This window comes from Gymnogyps californianus, chromosome 17 (assembly GCF_018139145.2).
Source record: "Gymnogyps californianus isolate 813 chromosome 17, ASM1813914v2, whole genome shotgun sequence".
Taxonomy (NCBI): domain Eukaryota; kingdom Metazoa; phylum Chordata; class Aves; order Accipitriformes; family Cathartidae; genus Gymnogyps; species Gymnogyps californianus.
The window spans coordinates 7,948,090-7,970,113 of NC_059487.1; the positions used below are offsets into that span (position 1 = coordinate 7,948,090).

Here is a 22,024-nt window from a genome sequence, read left to right on the forward strand (position 1 = left end):
GACCTTAGTAGTTCAAGTATTTTTTTCTGGGTATATGATGCTATTCCTTTTGAACTTACCAATTGCATTTGAAATAGGTTTTAGAATATGATGATCAAGACTTTTGACTCCTGTATTCAATCTTGGTTTTGCCAATTTTTACCTGCGTTGTGCCTTCTGCTGAGGTATAGTATGGTTCCTCTAGTGTAGGTGTTGCCTCCACGTTTCTCATGCAGTCTAATGCGCAGTGCATCTGTCCTTGCTCCTGTGGGAGTGGTGCCATCATGTGGTCTCAGTTTTCGGAGACCTGAAGATTGCTCTATGTACACCTCCGCGTAGAGGTTGGAGACTGGATGTAGTAGTGGGATCAGAAGTATCAGGTGTTATCATTGTAAAAGGGTGTTGGGCTATATGTGCTCTTCTGAAATGTTTGCAACTCGAACCTGAAGTACAAGGTCAACCCATAAGAACAGTGTGAAATCTGATGGGACAGTGGGAGGAGTGAAAACCACAGATTAATTTTACTAATATTTTTTTCTGAGATGGGAAGAGGCTGCTTTAAGTGGTGGAAAAAAAAATTTCCTTCATGTTTTAATCTAACTTGTTAGTAACAGACATTGGGGATGCTTGCTACCATCAAAACTAGTTTTAATCAATGAGAGCTCTCTAGCATATTTCTGCTGCTCCAATGAAATATTTAAATCATTTTTGTTACCTGGTTGCATAACTAGTATTGTGGCATGATATAATTGGTGAAATTGTTGCTGTTCATCTTTATCATAATCTTTCCAATATCACTGCTGGACACTTAGTCTTAAAATTTCTCTGTTGCTGTTACCATGCCTCTTAGTTCATGTTGATCCCAACATCATTGAAGACATTTTTGGAATCACAATCAAAATTTTACCTGGAGATACGTAGAAGTGCCTGTAGGTAAGCTTCACCTGGCACTGCAGTCCTCCTAGCAGGTGTAAGTTCTCAGAGATGTACACCATTTGATTTAAGGCAAGTTCCTGATAGTATATTCTTCAGATGAGAAAAAAATCTGTAGATGAAGCACTTACAAGGGAGCATGTTAAAAGACAGGACTATGCCAGGGTCTAATTAGCCATCCTTTATTCACATTGGTCCCATTCTCAGAATCTTTATTTTTCCTGCCCTTTCTCTTATCTGATACTGTCTTAGTGCTTTTGGTATAAATGTCCAATCAGTATATGAAAATTGTATTTCATAAAGGTACTTCCATTCGGAAATCAGTTCATTTAACACTTCAGTTTGTTTTTCTATAAATAGATTTTTAAACCTATTGGCCCTTATTCTATTTGTTCTTTCCTGTAACGAACACATGAAAATATGAAGGTTTGCTAGCTTTTACACATACACCTTAAATGAGCTTCTTAAGTTTCAGTTCTGTAGTATGTGTGCTGCATTTCTACACATTCACGTAAAATGGCAGTAAAGGTTAGACTACTTAAAATTTTGAGAGTTCAGTAAACTGGTTGGATGGATAAAATTCAATTTAATAGGATCTTTATTTTAAATAGAGTATGCTTCTTTTAGGTTAACGGAAAAGAACCAGATGATGAAAATCTCAATAAATCTGAAATAAGCCAAGTTTTTGAGATTGCACTTAAAAGGAACTTGCCTGTGAATTTTGAGGTATGTTTATTTTACAAGCTCTAGATTTGTTTTTATTAGAATATTAAGGGTACACATTAAGTTGAGTCTCTTCTAGATAATCAAAACAACTGACTTTTAACATGTCTTGTTAGTTGTGAATACACTTTTACCTTTGACAGTCACCCTGATTGTCTCAGAGTTTATACGGTAAAGTGAAGAAAAAAGAAAAATCCACCTGTTCACAAATTCATGCAATAAAATCATAACATGAGTGAACAGCTACGCTGTGGTTGTCTGTGCAATCTTTTTTTTCCAAGCTTTTTGAAAAGTCAGTATTACAGTGAAGAAACAAAACACAACCCCACATTAACGGTTAGAACATTGAAGTGCAGAGTCGAGGCAAAAGAGTATAGCTTGCTCTGAAAGACATGGAAGTATTTGCTTAATTAAGCACTGATGTGGACTACCCGCAAGTTGCAGAATCTCACAAATAGGTTTCTTTTCTTGCCATGAGGTGACCTCATGTGCCTCTTACTTTCCTTTCCCTTTGGCCTGGCTGCTTGCTGCCTCTTTGCCCCTCCTTGATCATTTTAGTTATCTTAAATCAATAGCTTCCATAGGAGCATCTCTGTTTCACTAAAATATTAATTTATCATGCTGCTTTCTTGAGCTGGCAGAGTAACATTTAAGTCAACTATATGAATTATTATAGTAAGAAAACGCAATTGTGTGTAACTAAATTGCTTCTAAAACCGTTCTATGAAATTTTACATGAAGCTTTCAATTATTGCAGATTAGCCTGAGCATCACTGGTAATAATATACTGTCACATAAAGCCAGTTGTGGGTGGAAGTTCTTAATTCATTCTTACTTTTTGACTTTATGGATATTTTGAAGTATGATGTGTTATGAATGGAGTTAAAAGACTAAATGCCTACTAAGCTGCAGTAGGCAGCTATCTCTTAGATGTCTCCAGAATTCTTGATTTCTGAACTAAAATGCTGGATCCTAAAGAACTGCTTTCTCTGTAATGTTGTATTAGCGTAACATGATGTATTTAATGGGGTGATGTTAACTGTATGGAAGGACACACTGATGAAATAGAACAGTCATATTTTAATATTGAAAGAGTAAATCAGTAAATTAAATAAGATGGGTTAATGACTCATATGTAAATACTGCTTGCTGCATCTGATCTTTTTAAAGTATGTGTTTATTTGGGTGGAATTATGTTGTTAGAGTGAGTATGATTTACATCTCTACTTTCTGGATTGTATGAGAATCTAAAATCTCTTTATCCATAGTTCTTCAGAGAAGTTTGCTATAAACAATGTGCCCTACCATTTTTAATAAGTGTTTATCACGCTTTCACTCAGTTTTTCCCTCTGAAACAGGTGACCAAGGAAAGTGGTCCTCCCCATATGAAGAGCTTTGTAACCAAGGTGTCAGTTGGAGAATTCATGGGTGAAGGTGAAGGAAAGAGCAAGAAGATCTCAAAGAAAAATGCTGCAATAGCAGTTCTAGAAGAACTGAAAAAATTGCCACCCCTTCCTACAGTTGAGAAAATGAAGCCACGAATCAAAAAGAAAACAAAATCAATAGTGAAGGTAAGAGACAAACAGATTGGAAATCTGACTGTTATAAATAATTACCAGATGAGAGGCGTTTCTGAGTTAATTATAAACACTCTTCAACTGCTTAACGTTTATCAGCAGTCTGGTACTACAAATGAAATGATATTTTGCTCCCACTCTAAATGGGGTTCTGACACCACTTGTACAACAGTTATCAGTAAATTCAGGATGAAAGAGAAACCTGATAAAAGAATGAGTGGCACATAAAAATCAAGCTCTGACTTTCAAGCCTTAGACTTTATAGCTTCGGGTTTTGCATGATTTTGCTTGTGCAAATTCTCCTGCCAGCCTGCCCTTCCTGATATAGCAGGATTGGAACTTGTAAAACTATTACCAGTGGTAGGTTATAGGTGGTCAACTGTGACAGCAGAGCCGAATAAATTGAGTGTTTCTCTTCGGCTGTGACAGTGTTTCATTAAGCAACTTTTATTTCAGTGTTTTTAAATTCTAGAGATGAATGAATTCAGTGGCACGCTGCATTTTGTCTATTAAACCAAATATTCACAAATTTTGGCTTATTTCCTAAACATTGTTCTACATAGCTGCAAACAAGTCCAGAATATGGTCAAGGAATGAATCCCATTAGCAGACTTGCCCAGATACAGCAGGCCAAGAAAGAGAAGGAACCAGAGTACATGCTCATCACAGAACGCGGTCTTCCAAGGCGCAGGGAGTTTGTTATGCAGGTTTGTATGTTAATTTGAGAAATCTAGTTGCATGGCTGTGATGTCTGTCTGTTTTGGTTTTTGGTTGGTTTTTTTTTTTTGGCTTATGGTAATCAGGTTGTCATGATGATATATAAAGTTAACAGGATTACGACCAAAATTCCATTAAATTTATTAAGAAAATACCTAGTGGGCTACATTCAAGGAAGATAAAGGTTCAAGAAAAGTGATCTGAATCAAGTTTAAAAACAAATTGCATAGGGCACCAGAAGTCTGTGTTGTAACTGCCTAATGTTTTAATTAACAGGAATATTAATATTCTGTTAAGAGATACTGAGCTTCTTGTATTTTGTAATGTAGGATTTATTAACACGACCCTGGGTGTCCTTCATTTCCTCCTTCCCCTGAGTTTTAGTGTGTTGCTTCAGAGTGCAGCACTTTCTGCACTGTGCATTGCAAATCCCATTAGCATAGCAGTATTTCTAATACTGAGTATCTACTAGCCTCTAATAATTAAGTGCATTCTCCAGACCTCTCTCCTATCCCAGCCAAGACAGGAAAGTTAGTTGCTTTCTTTCCATTACATTAGTAAATCTGCTAAACCTGTAACTTCGGCTTGGAAAATTTGTATCTGCTGTGATACCAGTTTTGAGCATTTAGGCTGTTGCCAAGGTGAGATGATGAAATACAGTTGTTTGTGTGACTTCTGTTTGGGTTTTTTGTGCTTGGAGGCCAATGATCATTGATAATAAATGACAACTTGCTTAGAATAATGATCACTTGAACTATTTTGTGACTCATGGTGTGCTGGAGACACAGATGACTAATAAGTGAATCCTCATACTACTGTTTAAGAATTGATTTGGTTTTTCTTCCTCTTTTGTCCAGGTGAAAGTTGGTGTACACACAGCTGAAGGAATGGGCACGAACAAAAAAGTTGCTAAACGCAATGCAGCTGAAAATATGTTGGAACTTTTAGGTTTCAAAGTCCCTCAACCTCAACCTCCAAAGCCAGCATTAAAGACAGAAGAGAAGGTAAGAGTCTTTAAGAATCAACTGCTGTTTAATACTACAGCAAAAGCTGAGTTGAAACAATAGCAGCTTTGCAAGGCAGTAACAGTGTAGTAAATTCCTGCTTTCTGCCCTAGCCAGGAAGTAGTTGTATTGAGGTGACCGTTCTCTGAAAAATAGTGCATTTTGGATACACTAAGGGTTCAGTTTTGCAAGTAAATCAAAGTCTCATCAGGAGGCTAAATGAATGTATTTCTTCTTTATAGAATGGCTCAGAACCTGAGATAATTGATGTATTGGTCTTCGAAACCTGCAGACATGTAGCTTATAGGACTTTGTGGTAGCAATAGTTTTACATAGCCTTATGACCAGTTGCAGTTGAAAGTTTGTTACAGGTCTCTTTCTTTGGTGGGTCCCTTAGCAGGGAAAGAGCCTTGCGTTCTCTTGTTGATTCAGCAAATGTTGCCAGGGAGTTAAAATAGCAAGTCTGGTTTTAGTTTTCTCCTTTTCATGTATATGCTCATTTGTGTCCAGTATGTTGTCCTCAGCAATACCAATAACTAATGTTAGTTTAACTGGCTTTATTATGGTATCTAGTTCTCAATATCTGTGTTCTTAATACCACTTCACTGGTCTGTAGATAGTTTTAGTCATTCAGTGAATAAGAATCACTGAACTTGTCTCTTCTTGGTAGCTATGTAATAATAGAGGTTTTTGAATAATAAATTTTTCAGTAAAATTTTGACTAGTCAGATCACCTACATCTTGAAAACTTTAAAACTTGGGGGGGAAAAGAGTTTTAAAGGGATATTGTGTGTTTGGCTTTTTTCCTTTTATTTTCAAGACACCAGTGAAGAAACCAGGTGATGGAAGAAAAGTAACCTTCTTTGAGCCGGGCTCTGAAGAGACTTCAGCTAGTAAGTAACCTTACTGAAAGAAGCACAGCCCTGTTAGCGTGTGCGTGTATGTAAGATATGTTTCTCAGTCCCTTCAATAGTGTCATTTAACACGTTGTAATGAGCAGAGGTGTGCAACTGCTGGCTTGCAAACTAAATCTACCCCTTGGGAAAGTTTTGTTCAAATCCCAAAGAGCTTATTCCTCCCAAGTCATACAGTATGCAGCTTGCTTGGCAAGCTGCTCGGGGAAGGGAGCAGATGGCTGAGCCAAAAGCATGTGTGTGCTGATGGGTCAGTAGAGCAGTTAGTGGAGGTGTAGCTGCTGCTACCTGCAGTGTCTGGGCTTGTCTTACCTCAATCTGAGGCATCTTGGGACAGGCTTTAATCTGTGTGTAGGACTTTCTAGGACAAGAATGAACATTCAGGACTGAGCTTGGTTCTGATCCAGGGACCAGGCTCTTTCAGCCAACAGCAGGAGTGAAGCGGGGGCAATTTCTGTGGGGGAAAAGGTAAGCCTCTTTGGCTCAGCAGAACGTTTCTGTGGTGTAGTGTCCAGATGAGAATGGGAGCAGATTGCCTGGGAAAATGGTTGGGGTTTCTGCCAGCTGGGAATAGCCTTCTAGGTTTGGAAGAATGGTTGCAGGTTGGAAGACTGCCCCAGAAATGTCACTCTAAGCCTGAGGCAGAGTAGCAATGGGAGGGTGGTGCTGAATTTGTTGAGGCAGAGTTAGCTGTGTTAAGTTTGGCTGTATCACCTTACAGATGTTGAGGGAATAAGTGCAGTATGTTGAAGACTGTTCCTGGGATGAAGATGAGAAAGGGTGTCAATACTAATTGAAATTGGTCTTCCTAAAGCAGAGCTGGAGAAGGAAGGAATGGCCTTGTAGTACAGAACAACCTTTTCATCTGTGCTTGGTCTCTAATGACTGAGAGCAAGGAACTGTGCCTGCATTTATTTCAGACAGTTGATGGTTATAGTGGTCAGATCCACAGATGACTGGCTGGAACAACAACAACAAAAAAACCAAACCTGGCCACCAAGTATACAGGCATTGGCTTTCTCTCATGTAAACTGTTGGGAGGAGTCGTTATGGAAAGTTTGTCTATTGCAACATATTTCTGTTCTGAATAGTATGTTTCAGGTGCTTTATGTGTTTAAGTATAATTTTGTTGTTTAAATTATAAACAGTTGGGATTGACTTAGACTTTAGTAATGTTCTACTGCATCCGTAAGATCTTAGGTAAACTTCCTGACTTCTTATTCAAACTTTGCCATCCCTGCTTTCTTCCCTCTGCAAATTTTGGCTTTCATCCTTAGACTTGAAATAGCGCAGTCCTGCTGATCTTCATTTATCTATTCTGCCATAATACTGACTCCTCTGTTTATTTCAGTGGCACTGTCTTCCCCACCTTTCTTGAGCACACCTCTGTAATTTTCCTCCACAGTTCTGTGTATGTGAGTTCCCCGTAAAAAGCTGTTCTTAGCCCTCTTAAATCTAACTTATGCCATAATGCCAATAGATTGCTATCAATTGACCGTGGTTGGATATTTGCTGTAAACAGTCATTCTTGCTTCTTCATACTGTGCTAACATTACATTTAACCTTACCTACCTGTTTACATTTTCACAATATACAGTTTAAACTTTGTGGCCTATCTGTCACTGTCTTTACAATATTTAACAGTGGCTCTGGCCATTCTATGGTTTTATTATTTGCTCCTACAGTTTAAATAAAAAATTCTGAAACCAAAAGATATATCTAGAATGTGGTTGCAACTGAGGTGTCTGTAAGCTTGACTAACCTGGAGAAACTGTTCCCGGAGGTAAAGGTGCTCCTTTTGGCAGAAGCAGGTGTTACACTGAATCATTTATTCAATAAGCAAACTCTGTCTTGATGATGCTGAATCTCTGACCCACCAGAGGCGAATCAAGCTCGCTAAGTTTGTTAGTGTTTCAAAAGTAATTTGAAACAAAAAAAAAATATTATTTTTTCTTTTTTTTTTTTTCCCAGAAGTGTCTTTTGATGCCTATATATGCCTTCATGTGCCTGCAGAAGGCCTCACAGCAATAGCTAGCATCTGTTTAGTATGTACCTCTCTCTTCTCAGGTAATAAAGAAGATGAGTTTAGGATGCCTTATCTCAGCCATCAGCAGCTTCCTGCTGGAATTCTTCCCATGGTCCCTGAGGTTGCACAAGCTGTAGGAGCCAACCAAGGACACCACACCAAAGAGTTCAATAGGGCAGCCCCAAATCCTGCCAAGGCTACAGTAACAGCAATGATTGCTCGAGAGCTATTGTACGGTGGTACTTCTCCTACTGCTGAGACCATATTAAAGAATAACAACTCATCAGGCCACGTACCCCACGGACCACTTACTAGGCCCTCTGAGCAGCTGGACTATCTTTCCAATGTTCAAGGAATCCAGGTAAATGTTCAGCTTTGCAAGATTTCTTCCAAAGCTATCCAAACTGGTCCAACCTGTTGTTTGTTCTAAAGCTTTTTAGTTCTGCTGGTGACTGATGTATTCTGAGGCTGCTTGTTAAGCTAAAATTCATGTAAATGTTTTACTTTACTTATGAAATGTACTGAATTTTACAGCTTTTTTATTTAGTTTTCAAGTGTGCATTTCTGTACTGCATCCTCAGCCTTAATTCAGTGCTACTCTGAAGTCTTGGAAGAATAAAATTGAAAGTAGCATTTTCTGAAAATTGTGGTGATGTAGGAACATAGTATGAACTTGAACTTGGCTGATCTGAAAGCAGTTTTTTTGAATAATCTTTCATACATTAACATCTGCTGTAAGCTGTACATTTTCTTGTGTTTGGTCTCTTTAATCAGAATTGCATGTAATTTCCTATATTAATATGTTAAAGGAGCTCAGTGGGTTAAAAAGTATAATAGGGAAAATTTTAAATGCAGATAGCTATGATCAGAATAAAGGTCCCAGCAACAATCATTATTAAGTAGCCATTTTTATTCAGAAGACTTGCAGAGCTCTCATGATTACTAAAAAACATTGCAAGTGAAGTCAAACTTCAAAGTAAATGGTTCTACTGGCTGACACAATGGTTAAAAGTAAGGTTCAGCTTCATATATGGGCAAATAATCTATAGGAATTGTGATATATTTCCTATACCTGGTTAACTGAAAAGAAAATCTTTCTCTTTTCTTCAGGTTGAATATAAAGACTTTCCAAAAAATAACAAGAACGAGTTTGTATCTCTTATAAACTGTTCCTCGCAGCCACCACTGATCAGCCATGGAATTGGAAAGGATGTAGAATCTTGCCACGATATGGTATGACGAATATTGCTGAAATGCTTTCTCTTTGGCCTTCAGTGAACTAAGGGATGCAGCGCATAGACCAAGGTTTCATATTACTGCTGGATAGCAATGAATTAAATGCTGTACAATTCCCTGGCTAATTTTTGTCTATTATTTCACAGGTTGCTGAAATAATTCATTAATAATACCAGAATCTAATCTAAATAACCTTTAAAATGCTTAATATATGCTCACAATTTTGGTCTACAAAACACATTTGCTTTATCTTGATATTATTTGCACGAGCACATATTAAAGAAAATGTATGAAAAGGAACTTATAAAACATAAGAGCATATCAGCTTATTTTCTGTAACAGAATGGGCTGATATTTCACTGGGCACTGTAATACTTGGGTTCACGTTACCGGACTTTCTGCTGGAACAGAATCCAAAATGGAGGAAATGCAATTCACCATTAGATAGCAGGAGACACTCTCAATCTGTTAAGTTCCCTTTATAAATAAGATCTTTTATTAACAGAGCTGAAATATTTCTTTGTGAAAGAATGAGTCTTCTAGACTGTAAACTGCAAGGGACTTTGTCTCTAAAAGATGTTACATATTGCTAACAACAGGTACACAGTCTACTATAATTTGAAAAGAGTTTTGTTCTTTTGGTATCCAGTGGTGACCCGAGTACTGACTGCAGACTCAAGTAATAGTTTGCAATATGTAAATACACTTAGGAAAACCTGATTTTACTGATTTTTATACTTGAAAGTTTTGCAGTAATTTTCTAAGGGCTATAATTTGATACAGATTTCTTTGATCTTTGTCACTTAATTTTGACATTTTCATACCCATCTCTACATCCTGCTGTAAAGAGCTCCTGTAAGACTAAGTCAGTGCAGTAGGTAGAATGGAAAAGGACAGCCAGTGCGGAGCTTAAACATTGCGACTGGGCCAACGTGAGAACCTTCCTCTGTTCAGATATTCAGCTTTCACTGATGCATGTGCCATAACTAATCAGGGATCTTCTGAAAAGGTGCACCTGAAATCGAGCTCAATAAAGTTGAAAAAAATTTTCAGTTATCAAAGGAGGTGACTTTTGCATTAGCCATGTCACATGGACTCTTCTTTTAAACAGTCACACGTGCCCTATCTGTGTTGTATTTTTGATTCTTGTGTAACTTGTTTTCATTTTCTGCAAAGGATGTTTTGGTTCTGTGTATTTTAATGTCCTTTGTCTTAAGCTCTGTACAGTTTGAGCCATTACTACTTTAGTGTCTTTTTCCTTTATGTTAATAGTACTGCTGAATTAGTTTTCCCCCGTTGCTAAAACAAATGCAATGGGAATCCCCTAGCCACAGCACCGTTCTATTGTTTAATGTAGCAGGATGAAATTCTACACCATTGCATTTTTTCCACCATAATTATGCATCTTAAAAAATATATTACCAAAATTAGAACATTTCCTTTGTTTTAAGCGGGTCCCGGTCCTGCTTTCACTAAATTAATGAAATGGACTCAGGTTGAATGGCTGAATGCTCTCTCTTTTCTTTAGGCTGCATTGAATATTTTAAAGTTGCTGTCCGAGTTGGACCAACAAACCACAGAGATGCCAAGAACAGGAAATGGACCAATGTCTGTGTGAGTGTGACCCATTGACTTTCCCTTGCATTAATGGAAACCTCTAACCCTATGATGTTCTATAAACGAATAAAATGTGAGGGTTTTTTTCTTTGCCAGAAAAGTTAAAATGCCAAGGGCTGTTATCTTCTTCAGAAGGATGAGAGGGTAGGTTTTTTGATCAAGTTTGTAATTTTCATGTGTCAAATGCAAATTACTAAGTAGGAGCAAGTGGATAAAATGTAATGGCTGTGATAGAGAGCAATTCTGACTGTGATCCCTCTGATTAAACTATTTGTTTACATATATTTGTAAATAGTGTGACTTCTCAGTGTGTTGAAGTGTTATAGCTGCTCGTCTCTTTCTAGAAATCTTCTGTATGTAAAATGTAAACAATACATAGGTTTCACAGCTTGCTTTCAGCAGAAACATGGAGGGGGTTGCAAATTATTCCCTTTGACTAGAAAAAAAAAAGTTCAGCCTCTCATTTAGATAATAAGCTGTCAAAATGGTAGAACTAACAAAGTGCTAATTGATTAAAAACGGAGGCCAGTTATATGGAAACAAATTGTTATATGCATCTCAACTTCTTTGTATCTGCTTCAGAAGCTCCTTGTTTGTGGAAATAGTGTTTTATCTCCTAAGTAACAGGTGTTTTCTCATTTGTAGATGTGTGAAACAAGAAATGGAAAGTGACCCTCTTCTCAAACCGGCTAACTCAAACACTTTGGGACAAACACTGGACAGCACTGCCTAAAAAAGGCTTTTGACTGGACCCAAACCTGAAAGCACCAGAGAAAATCAAATGCTTCCTATTAATGTAACCTAACTGTTTTAGAGTGCTACAGTCTTTACAACCTACTGTAGTGTCTAAATCATAACTGTTGCTTTTTCTTCAAACAGTGATAAATTTTTAGTTTCATTATGTTGTTTTGATTGAAATGACACTATAAATTTTTCATTTAAAAGTTTCTTAATTGTATCTAGAACAATAGCACAGTTTAGAAACTTTGTCTTCTGAGACTGACATGTTATCTGTGAACTAACTTGGGAAGATCATATCCATGTATGTGGTTATTTTGTTTTTATTGAAATAGCAAAGTTTCACTGGAAACAAATTGTGTGCCCGCCATTTTAAAAAGTCCAATATTTTCACAAACCTAGCTTAATTATCCAACGGTTGAATAAATTAAAACACTTTAGGAATTTTAAACTTTGTTTGATCATTTTTGGTTAATTTCTAGTTTTCTTGAGTGGGGGGTAGGGGAACTTGAATGCAACATGACTTTAAATGATCTCTGATCTATGTTTTAAGGATTGTGTGTATAGATGGCACACAGCTCACTACATTACAGGATATGATCTCAATGTAGTGCATATAAAACCGCAGATTGATTTTCCTTGAGTGCTTTATACTGTTTAATTACATCTCCATGTAGGGCTGAAAAAAATTACCTATGTTTATATATAAACTGTGTTGCTTTTGATGTTGTGTTATTGCGCACTGAACTGTGCGCAATAAAGTTTTTTGCATATGGTCCAGGTAAAGCACGATAGCCTTGCAAGTTAAGTACTGCTTCAGTTCATTGTTTACGCTGGAATTTTTTCTCCCCATGGAATGTAAGTAAAACGTAGTGTTTGTCACCAATAAATGGTAATACTAAATTTTTTTGGTTAATTTATTCTCGTATGCCACTACAGAGGCTGCTTTTTTATAGGATTTGTAATGCTTGTGATATAGTACGGGCAGTATTGTAAAGCTATGGAGTAACTGTACAATGGTTATCAATTACATATAAATAACTACTATTTAGTAATGTGGAGGATGTGAAAACCTGGCAAGGTCAAGGAAATTCAAAAGTAATGTGGGTACATTTTGTTATTTGTGCCACAGTGTGTTAGTGCAACTGTATTAATGGGAGCTTAAACTAACGTTATGACTATGACAAGAAACCTGGCGCAACAGGTTGGTATGATTTCAAAGTTTAAGTCTCTACTTTTAAGTTTCCTTGTTTGCTTGTAATTTGAGTCATAACCTTGCCTTGCACTTAGTAATTTTTGGGGGGTAGTACTTTCAAAGCAAAACAAAACTTTCCCTCTAGCAACAAAAACTGGCACCGTAGCCTGACACATGACAGTGTATCATTTGGATGTGAACTACGTTCAGTGTGTACTTAACTGGTAATCTGTAGCAGCACTTCCTTAAACACCTGTTTGCAGTGCATGTAGTAACTCTTGTCATAGAAAGCAGTTACTGCATATGCTGTGTCTCAGAGCTAAATGTCTCGGCCATTTTATTTGCATTATCAAAAGCAATTGGGCCACATTAACTGCATACCAAATTTTATTGAATCAGGTTGGTTTTGATCATTATAAGCGAAAAAAACATTGTAAAGTTTTTTGGTTTTTTTTACATTTGTAGAACTAAAATGCTGTACATTTAAAAATTAAAAGAAACTTGCTAGGCTGAGGCTTTGTATTGCAAATTCTTACAACTTAGAAACTACTTACCAAACAACTTATATTGGAAAACAGATACCACGTTGATAGCGGTGTAAATGGTCTCCTTACCTTTATCCGCTGCTACTTGGGAGTCTTCTCTTTGGAGGGGACTAGAGCCTATTCTTCTCACTATTTTGCAGCATTCGTTTGTTGTTAAAGCTGTGTTTCATACGAACCTGAATTAAGGTACTTTGCCATAGATACTTCTGTTTCAATACTCTTAAATGCATCTGTCATCTTAGAGGTGCTATGTAAGAGAAGGTTCTTTTGTCAAAGACCTTGTAACCACAGCCTCATGATGGAAGACTTCAGGTCACTATGTGGATTCTAGGTAAGCCAAAGTGAGTTCTACATAAAAGCGTGTTTTTTCTAGAGCACTACAATTGCTTGCTTTTTCTGTTGTCTCCTCTGTGCTTGATGCAGCAAAGGCTAGGAAGAATGATTCCATATTAGATGTAATCACCTGAAGGCTTTATATGACACTTTTGTTCAACAGATAATAAAATGTTCTACAAAGAATACAAATATGAGAAAACTGAGGTGAAGGTGAAGTTCTCTGACTGCAGTAGGTCTAGCAGGCTAGTACTGCTATAAAGCATACATTTCTGAGTACTAGCAAAGTGCTGTCTGCAAGACACCTCACCTTTTTGGATTCTTTCTTTGAACTTTTTACTTTTGTTTCTGATCTCGAGAAACCTCTTGACTGCAAGTGAATGAGCTCGAGCTTCTGAATACGAATATCAGTGTACATTAGCTCAGGCTTCATGCCACACATTTCAGTAATGATCCCATTATAGAAAAGTTAAGTATAGGGTCTGTTCCAAAATTACTTTCTCATATTCAGATCTTAATTGGTTAGAGTTGTTCTCCCACAAGCGGATTTTACCCAGCATTTTTCTCCCCATTATCTTATTTGACTCTGCTTAAATTACCACGAACATTTTAGTAAATTAATGCATTTTTCCTATGTTTCTCCAGAAGTATTTGGCAATATGGCAGTACTAATCTGAGTGTTCCAGAATTTGCTGTACATTTAGTAAATTGTGAAATTTTGCACTCAAAATACTCAGTTCAGTTCAGCTACAGAGAACTTCCCTTTAATCACTTTCAAATGGGAGTAACGAAAACAAAGTATTTAGTCCGATCTATCAGACTTGTAACTATTGTGCTAACAACAACTGAGATGGTGATCTTGTTTCTTTTCAGAATTTACCACGTTATTATCCCAGCCTCTTAAATCGTATAGCCAGTGTTCTGCAAGTAGGGCTGCCCTTAGGCCACTGCTTTGAAGTGCAGAGGAAGGAGGTCTGATCCTAAGGGGCTTCCACTCCTGATTTAGTAGCTTGTAACTGAGGGCGATTCCTGAGGAGGCAGGTCACGGGGGACAGGAGATGTGAGTAGTTCAGCTTGTAAGATCAGCACAGACCAGACAGTGTAGGTAATACATTTTCCTTCACCAAAGAAAATGTCCTGTCTGCCTGTACTCCCTCACATGTCTAGACTCTGACACTCCAGTCTTCATGTTGTTATTTTCTGGTATTGGAAAGAAAGCACTCATTACTGTTTTCTCAAATTTCAAAGCCTTAAGCCAACCTCTAAATTCTAGCAGCTTTTGCATTGCTTTCCTTCAAGCCTTTTCTTATTCATACAAATCTACAGCTGCACTTAATAGTGGCTCTTGTCAAAAGAATGATGCTGTGCCACTGTTCTTTGAAGAGGTGCAGTCAAATGTCTCATCGTAATGCCCCATGTAAGGACCTGAAGAGTGGCTTTGTAGATGTGCTGCGTATGAAACCTGACAAATGAAGCCTCTTCCAGTGCTGTCTTATCAAGCTTAAAGGCTGCTGCTCAAGTCTCCTGTTTTAAGTAACAAGTTGCACTCTGAAGTTGGTGTACAAGAAGGAAGGTGGTCCATGTTCATCCAGGGATTTTGGAGTATTATCTGCTTTCTTGAATGGGTCAGTTCGCTATCCCCGAGACAAAAAACTGCATCGCATAAAAATTAAAGGGGAATAATGAAAATTGGTCAGGGAATTTTTTTAAAGCAGAATGTTTTATTTGTTAGTAGGAAGTCCTGCCTCCCCAAAGGAAGAAACATGACTTTTCATGATCCATCATTCTTGGTTTCAGGATGGAGATCTTAAAGAAAAGAAGGATTTGTGCAAAATTTAGTTTTGGGAATGCTGACCTGTAGGATAGCTAAAATGTGCCAACAGAATGAGAAGCAGCCTGCATTCACTGCGATACCTGTTTGTTCCATAATACTAAAATACATTCCCATAACTTGTTGTTGTTGTTTTGTTTTAGGATATAGACAGCTGGTATTTCCTTAGGATAAATCCTATCTGAAAGGACTCAGCTGGGGAGTCTGGAGTCAGCAGGGTAGTTATTCTTGTTCTCAATTCTCTGGCCAAATTTTAGTAACATACATCAGAGTTAAATGTAGCTCTACTCAAGAGTTCCACTGCAATTATTATGTTATCTCAGAATCAAACCAAAATTCTGTTCTAACCCACTGATCAAAGTTAAAAATAGTTTTATTCCGTCCTCATGTATAAAGACAAATGGTGGAGGCTCCAAAAGTGCCTAACTGCAGGAAGGGATAGGATGTCTGTATACCACTTCGCTAATCTTCTTTTGTGAAGCAACCACATAATTGTTTGCTGCTTTTATTTTGAAAGTCTGCAGATAGAAACCAACAGAATAAGTGTGAATCAATGTAATATTGTCCTTAAGGGCTTTATATTTAAGTGATTTTATTTAGATGACTCCTCTGTTTAAGCCCAGACAAAGAAATGCTGCTCCAGAGGTGGTTACAAATCTGAAAATACTCAGCTTCATCTCTGTGGCTGTGACGTGCTGTATTGCTTCCCTTTATCTGCTGATTGGATACGTACACTTAATTAATACCCAGGAACTTCTGAGCAAGAACCTGAACATCCTGTGGAAGGAGGCTGGGGAAAAAAATTAAGTTGTTAGAGCAAATTAAAATCTCTAGGGTATTTATTTAATCTCTGGATTAGAACTGAATAAAAGCATACAGATGGTGAATAATACTTATCCAAGAGTGTATTTTATTCTCTGACAAAATGAATTATTTGGTATACCACTAGCAGTATCCTAATGCAACAAAATTGTATTTGATTTGAAATAAAAAAATTACAGTGCTTTTAAACGTTACTCATTTCCCCACTTCCAATTTCACAGTCTTTTTTAGCACCCTGCTAACAGAGAATAGTTTAGATTTTAAATGTCCTGTGTTAATGATGCAGAAAATATTCTTCACAGAGTATGCTTTCAATACTTTCATCCTCTGCTACCATTCTTCCATTTATCTTTACTATTTCCAACCAAAAAATAGTCTCTTATGTTTAAATGCCTTTTTTTTCTTTTCTTCAGAAGGGAGATTAGGGGTCCCAAAGAAGGCAATCCCAACCCTGTGTTAAGGGACTAAACCTCTGATAGGTTTCATGTCAAAGTCCAAATGCAAAATCTGTTTGGGGACAACTGGGCATCTCTACAGACACCAATCCCTATTCCCCATTTTATCATGGGTGCAATCTCCCAAATTACTGTTCTACCATTTTAAAGCCACAACCAAGTACATCACAGCAGGCATATATATTGTGGTCTGATTGCTAAGTATGGCTTTCATTGTTGTTTTCACATTTAGCTCTTGCCTAGAAAAAACAATTGGGAAAGGAAGGCATCACTGGAAAAATAAATCCATCGGTAGTTTGTTGTAAATAAGATTCAGTGTAACTGTCCTACAAACTGCCACTGCATTTGCATAAAAGGTTTGCAAATTCCCTTTGAAGCTTGTTAAGTAGATACAGAGGAGTTTATGTATTAACTTGGTGGCTCAATACTTTATTTTAATTACTAAAGTGGATAAAAACTTGAGGGAAATGTGCTACTTCAAACTCAAAGGCTAAATACATTTAAATAATTGTGTCTTCTAAGCATTCTTAGCAATAACTCTGTTGTGCTTTCTCTCGTACTGTACTATCTTCAAAGGTAACGTGTTTTCAGTGAGTGTTTTAACTTCTTGTATTTCCATGTGCTAAAGGGCTGATGTAGAAATCCAATGCTGATTTTTATTTAAAAGAAAAAATGTTATTTAAGAGCTTTTACTGTCTAACCCCTCCCCATTCTGCTGGTCCGTAATTGTATGCAGATAGGGAAGACGTACCTAGATTAAAGTGATACTTAAACCGGGTCAAATGCAGACCTCCTGTCATTCATCAGTCAGCTGGATAGAACTTCATTGATTTTAATGGCCTTTTGCCACGTGCTGAATGTGGTGCTTTGTTGTTTAGGCTGGACATTAAACAAAGCTAGTCCCACTTCAAACAAGCACGTGACCAGTGTTCAAGCCGTGAATGTGCACAAGCTTGTACATACTGCATCTCCAAGCACTCAGAGCCCATGGTCCTCTGGGCTACCCAGGGAGGGAATGAACCTTGTGGTTCACAGAGGGATGTTCCCAAATTCCCTGTGAATGCTGCCATTACTTCCCATTTTCTTGTCTGTCAGTGTCTTTTGTTGGCACTTGTTTTTGGGAAGCTGGTTTAGCCTTTAGCTATGTGGCATGCTCAGCCTTCCCTTCCTACTAGTGGTTTTACTTCATAAAGATGCTTACTCTTCCCCTCCCCTTCTCTCCGTGAACTCCTACTCCTAGAAGAGTAACATCTCTTAAAGCAGGCTTTAAGATTATCTGACTTGTGATGGACAGATTCCTGCATCCGTGAGGTACATGAGGTATCTTTCCTTTCCTTAGAGAGAAACACATTTCAACAAAATGTTCCATGAGGTGTTCTTCCAAACTCAGGAAGAAGTCAGAGAGCGAGCTGTACTCGCAGTCAGGGCTGCATGGGGTCCTGCGCTCTTCACCTGCCTACCCTGGAATGTTGTCATCCTCAGTGCAAAAAAATGGTGCTGTTGAAAGATCACTCCAGGTACCGCTCTGAAAACAGGTCAGCTTCTAGGAGATGCATTTTCTCTTCATCCTGTGCTGCCTACCTTGACACCTCCTGATCCCAAGAAGCCACTAGCAAGGCTTGTGGTGCCTTCCTGACTGTAGCTAATAATACTGTTCAGATGAACTAAACTGCTGTTTATCTGTTGAACCAAAGCATTTCCATCTGAGTTAAACTGAAAAGTCTTTTAATGTGTTTGACTTCTTGCACGTTCTTTCAACATTGCAGGTGAAAAGCTTGTCCCATGTAAATGGACTAAAAACACTCAGTTATTTTTGCAAGATAAAGAAGGATGTAAACATTTCTAAAGTCACTTTTAAGTTAACACCATATTGGTCTACAATTTCCTTTGTCTTTTTGCTCCATCTCTCTCTGACAGAGCAGTGTCTTTCATCAACACCTATGTAAAATTCATTTGCTAATAATCAAAAAGAGTAATCTGTAAGCCATCGAAGCTCCCTTCTCCCTCCAAAAATGTTTTCTGTAGAGTCTGGCCAATAATTTTGCAAAATTTTACTGGTGTCACGCAGCATCAGAAATTACTGTATCCTCAGTACAAAGCTGTTAACAAGGCAGTTGCTCATCTAACAGGCATTTATTGTTTCCACATTTTAAATGATTTATCTGAGCTTGGAAATACTGTTAAAACATTTTGATCAATTTTAAGGCTAAACCTGAACAGATGCATAAAATCAGCAAAGGACCTAGTCCTGCAAGGTGGAGTGCACTGCTCTGGCTCACCCTAAGACTAACCGCAATGGTCATACCCTAAAAAACTGCAGCATCCCTAGGGAAGATTTGTGTGCATCAGAAAATGCATGTTGGGATCTCTCCTTAACAGTACTTTGTGCCCCTCGTGATCCCTAGCTACTGGCCTCTAAACCTGCTGCTGCAAACAGGCCTGAAGTTCCTGCTACAGTCACGCTGTAGCCGTGATCCATTTCTATCATTTTTGGAAGGAAACCCTTGACAGTCTGTAGGAAGGAAAAAAAGAGAACGTAATTTATGTGCAAATAGGCCTATTAAGCTGGTAAATCTGAATACGTCTCCCTGTTCGGTCTCTTTTGCTGAAACTCAGCTGGGTCATTCAGAGTCTTCATTTGTTTCTAGTTTTAGCTGCAGGCTAGAAAAATTCTGGCCCCACAACTAAACTATGGCAGTTTGTTTCTTACTGCCCTTTAATCCATTCTGTGAATTTTGTGTTTGGAATTTTTCATATTCCAAAAGACCAGTGTGTATGATTTGGCAGATGCTCACAAAGATTTTTTTCAATACCCTGTCAGTGTGCTGACTGTTTTGATTATCATACTGCTCCACAGTGAAGTTGCTGACCCAACAGTTCAGAGAGATCTTTTCATGGCTTTCTTGATGTTGTCGTGGTTTAACCCCAGCCAGCAACTAAGCACCACACAGCTGCTCACTCACTCCCCCCACCCAGTGGGAGGGGGGAGAGAATCGGAAAAAAAACCTCATGGGTTGAGATAAAGACAGTTTAATAGGACAGAAAGGAAGGAAAAATAATGATAATGATAATACTACTACTACTAAAAGAATTAGACCATACAAAACAAGCGATGCACAATGCAATTGCTCACCACTTGCCGACCGATGCCCAGTCAGTTCCTGAGCAGTGATCCCCCCCCCAGCCAGCTCCCCCCACTTTATATACTGGGCATGATGTCATATGGTATGGAATATTCCTCTGGCCAGTTTGGGTCAGCTGTCCTGGCTGTGTCCCCTCCCAACTTCTTGTGCCCCTCCAGCCTTCCTGCTGGCTGGGCACGAGAAGCTGAAAAATCCTTGACTTAGTATAAGCACTACTTAGCAACAACTAAAACCATCAGTGTGTTAGCAACATTATTTTCCTACTAAATCCAAAACACTGCACTATACCAGCTACTAGGAAGAAAATTAACTCTATCCTAGCTGAAACCAGGACAGATGCATACCTTTTTTTTTTTTTAATTCTATTACAAAATTTTATGCTGGAAAATTACAGTCTGTATTAGAAATTTCCTGAATATTGGAGGCATCTGGTGCTGGGTTTTTAGTTTAGGTTATTATGTTGGGAAGTGAGAGGTTGCATCTCAATTAAAGTTTGGATTTCTTCATATTCAGTTCTGATTCAAAAAAACCCCTGAACATAATAATGGAGCAGTTGGATGCTGACATGTGAAATATTTAATCATCCCGTGAGATTAACAAGGTCTTATTTAGCAATTCAGAAGCATTTCTTCTTTCATCAGGTTTCCCCTTCCTACAGAAAAGAATGATTCTGTGCTAGCACTCAGTGTTGGCATTTGGAACAAGCTGAAAACATGTCCCTGTGAAGGCTGACATATAATACAAAAGCATTCTTCAGAAGTTGTGGTACTTTTGAAAAAATGCACGTGACTAACTGCCTTTTAACCTTTTACCTTCGCTTTGGCCACTCTTTAAGGTTAGACAGAGTAACTGCTCCTGCATGACTCACACAAGAGCAAACACAGGGACGCAAGACTGGAGAGGCCCGGCCCAGCACGCTGTTGCCTGCGGCTGCAGTGAATAACCACCCTGTGCAAGAAAAGTGTGTAGCTGTCCTGTGGCCAAAAGTCCTGTTAATGGGCTGTGAAGCAAAGCTGCCACAGGCTGGCTGCTCTGGCCAGCAATGCCCCACAGAAGAGGTTCCTCTGCAAGTAACAAGGAGAATTGCGACTTGAGTACTCATGTTCTGACTTTTGCTGCCTCTTGAGGAACTTCCTGAGTTCAGTGAGTCTTGCTACAATGAGCCCTGACTGAGTTGAAGAACTCATCTAGCTAAAGAGATTTTCAACATGGTTCTGCCAAGGAGAATAAAACCCAGTGAAATCAAATAAATTCGATACCAAGCTCTGCTGCAGCTGTTTAACATCCCAGACCTTCCCATTTTTCCTTCCTTGCCAAGCTAGGCAACACAAATCACATTTACAGTTCCTTTTGCGTTGTACATGTGACATGGCTTTGCAGTGTAACAAGATTAGTTTTCCCTGTAATCCTCTTAAAATGTCCTTCAATTGTCTTTTCATCTTTTGGTGTTCTGGAACTTGGATTAATGGGATTGAGATTTATTCCACAAGTCCTGTTCAATAAGCTGCTTTCAAGAATTAGTTGCCTACAAACACATTTAATTTGGAAAAAGCATTTTAATGGTAGCTGAATTATGCAGTGTTATGCCAAACATACTATAAGGCCTATGTATGTACTTGCAGCATGTATGTCTGTAGATACTACTAGACAAGGAGGTGAATAAAACAAGATAGGCTTACTCATTTCAGTGTCTAAAATATCTCATGTGGCTTCTCTAGGCAGATTTCCAGAGCCTTGGCTGTATGTTTGCAAACTAGCCGACATATTGACCACGTGCCTTTTCTTGTTCTCATCGCATTTCAAGCACCATCCTTGAACTACCCTTTCCCTTGGTCCCACAGGACATATTCGCCTTGCAGTCACCTTGATCTGGTCCCCTTGTCACTGAATCCCTGTTTAGTTGGTAGAAGCTTGATACCAAAGTAACAGCAGGATCGCTGAAGCACTGATGTGACAAGTGACACAATGCTAACACTCCATACAACTCAGAGTGAGCGACTGAACAGCTATGCCTGGTGCCTTGACATAACCAGCGTGTATTTTACAAACAGAAAACCCCAAAGCATGGACCAGTTACATGATTTTGAGCTAGTCTAGACCCGAGCTGCTTATTCCAGAACTCAGAGTTGTTCAACTCCTGTGTATAGCCCAAAAGACCACCCTGCCAATGTAAAACTAGCGCAGGGCTTTGTGCCTTCAACTGCCTGTCCCCCTGCCTCTTAAATTTTGACTCCAT

At 38.4% G+C, this 22,024-nt stretch overlaps 1 protein-coding gene across 5 annotated transcripts in view; it reads left to right on the forward strand.

Annotated features, from left to right (window-relative positions):
• The window catches only part of STAU1 (staufen double-stranded RNA binding protein 1), a 34,133-nt gene extending 20,961 nt beyond the window's left edge, over positions 1–13,172 (forward strand). The window contains exons 8-17 of one of the 5 annotated variants that reach the window (XM_050907159.1): positions 1,540–1,638; positions 2,994–3,206; positions 3,776–3,919; positions 4,787–4,933; positions 5,754–5,826; positions 7,915–8,234; positions 8,984–9,106; positions 10,638–10,723; positions 10,823–10,870; positions 11,372–13,172. In XM_050907159.1, coding sequence (XP_050763116.1) covers positions 1,540–1,638; positions 2,994–3,206; positions 3,776–3,919; positions 4,787–4,933; positions 5,754–5,826; positions 7,915–8,234; positions 8,984–9,106; positions 10,638–10,723; positions 10,823–10,870; positions 11,372–11,459 — 1,341 coding nt within the window. In that variant the 3' untranslated portion in view covers positions 11,460–13,172. Of the gene's footprint in view, positions 1–1,539; positions 1,639–2,975; positions 3,207–3,775; positions 3,920–4,786; positions 4,934–5,753; positions 5,827–7,914; positions 8,235–8,983; positions 9,107–10,637; positions 10,724–10,822; positions 10,871–11,371 lie in introns of all 5 variants that reach the window. The other 4 variants (XM_050907161.1, XM_050907162.1, XM_050907163.1 and 1 more) reach the window with 4 other exon arrangements.
• Positions 13,173–22,024: the final 8,852 nt, after the last annotated feature.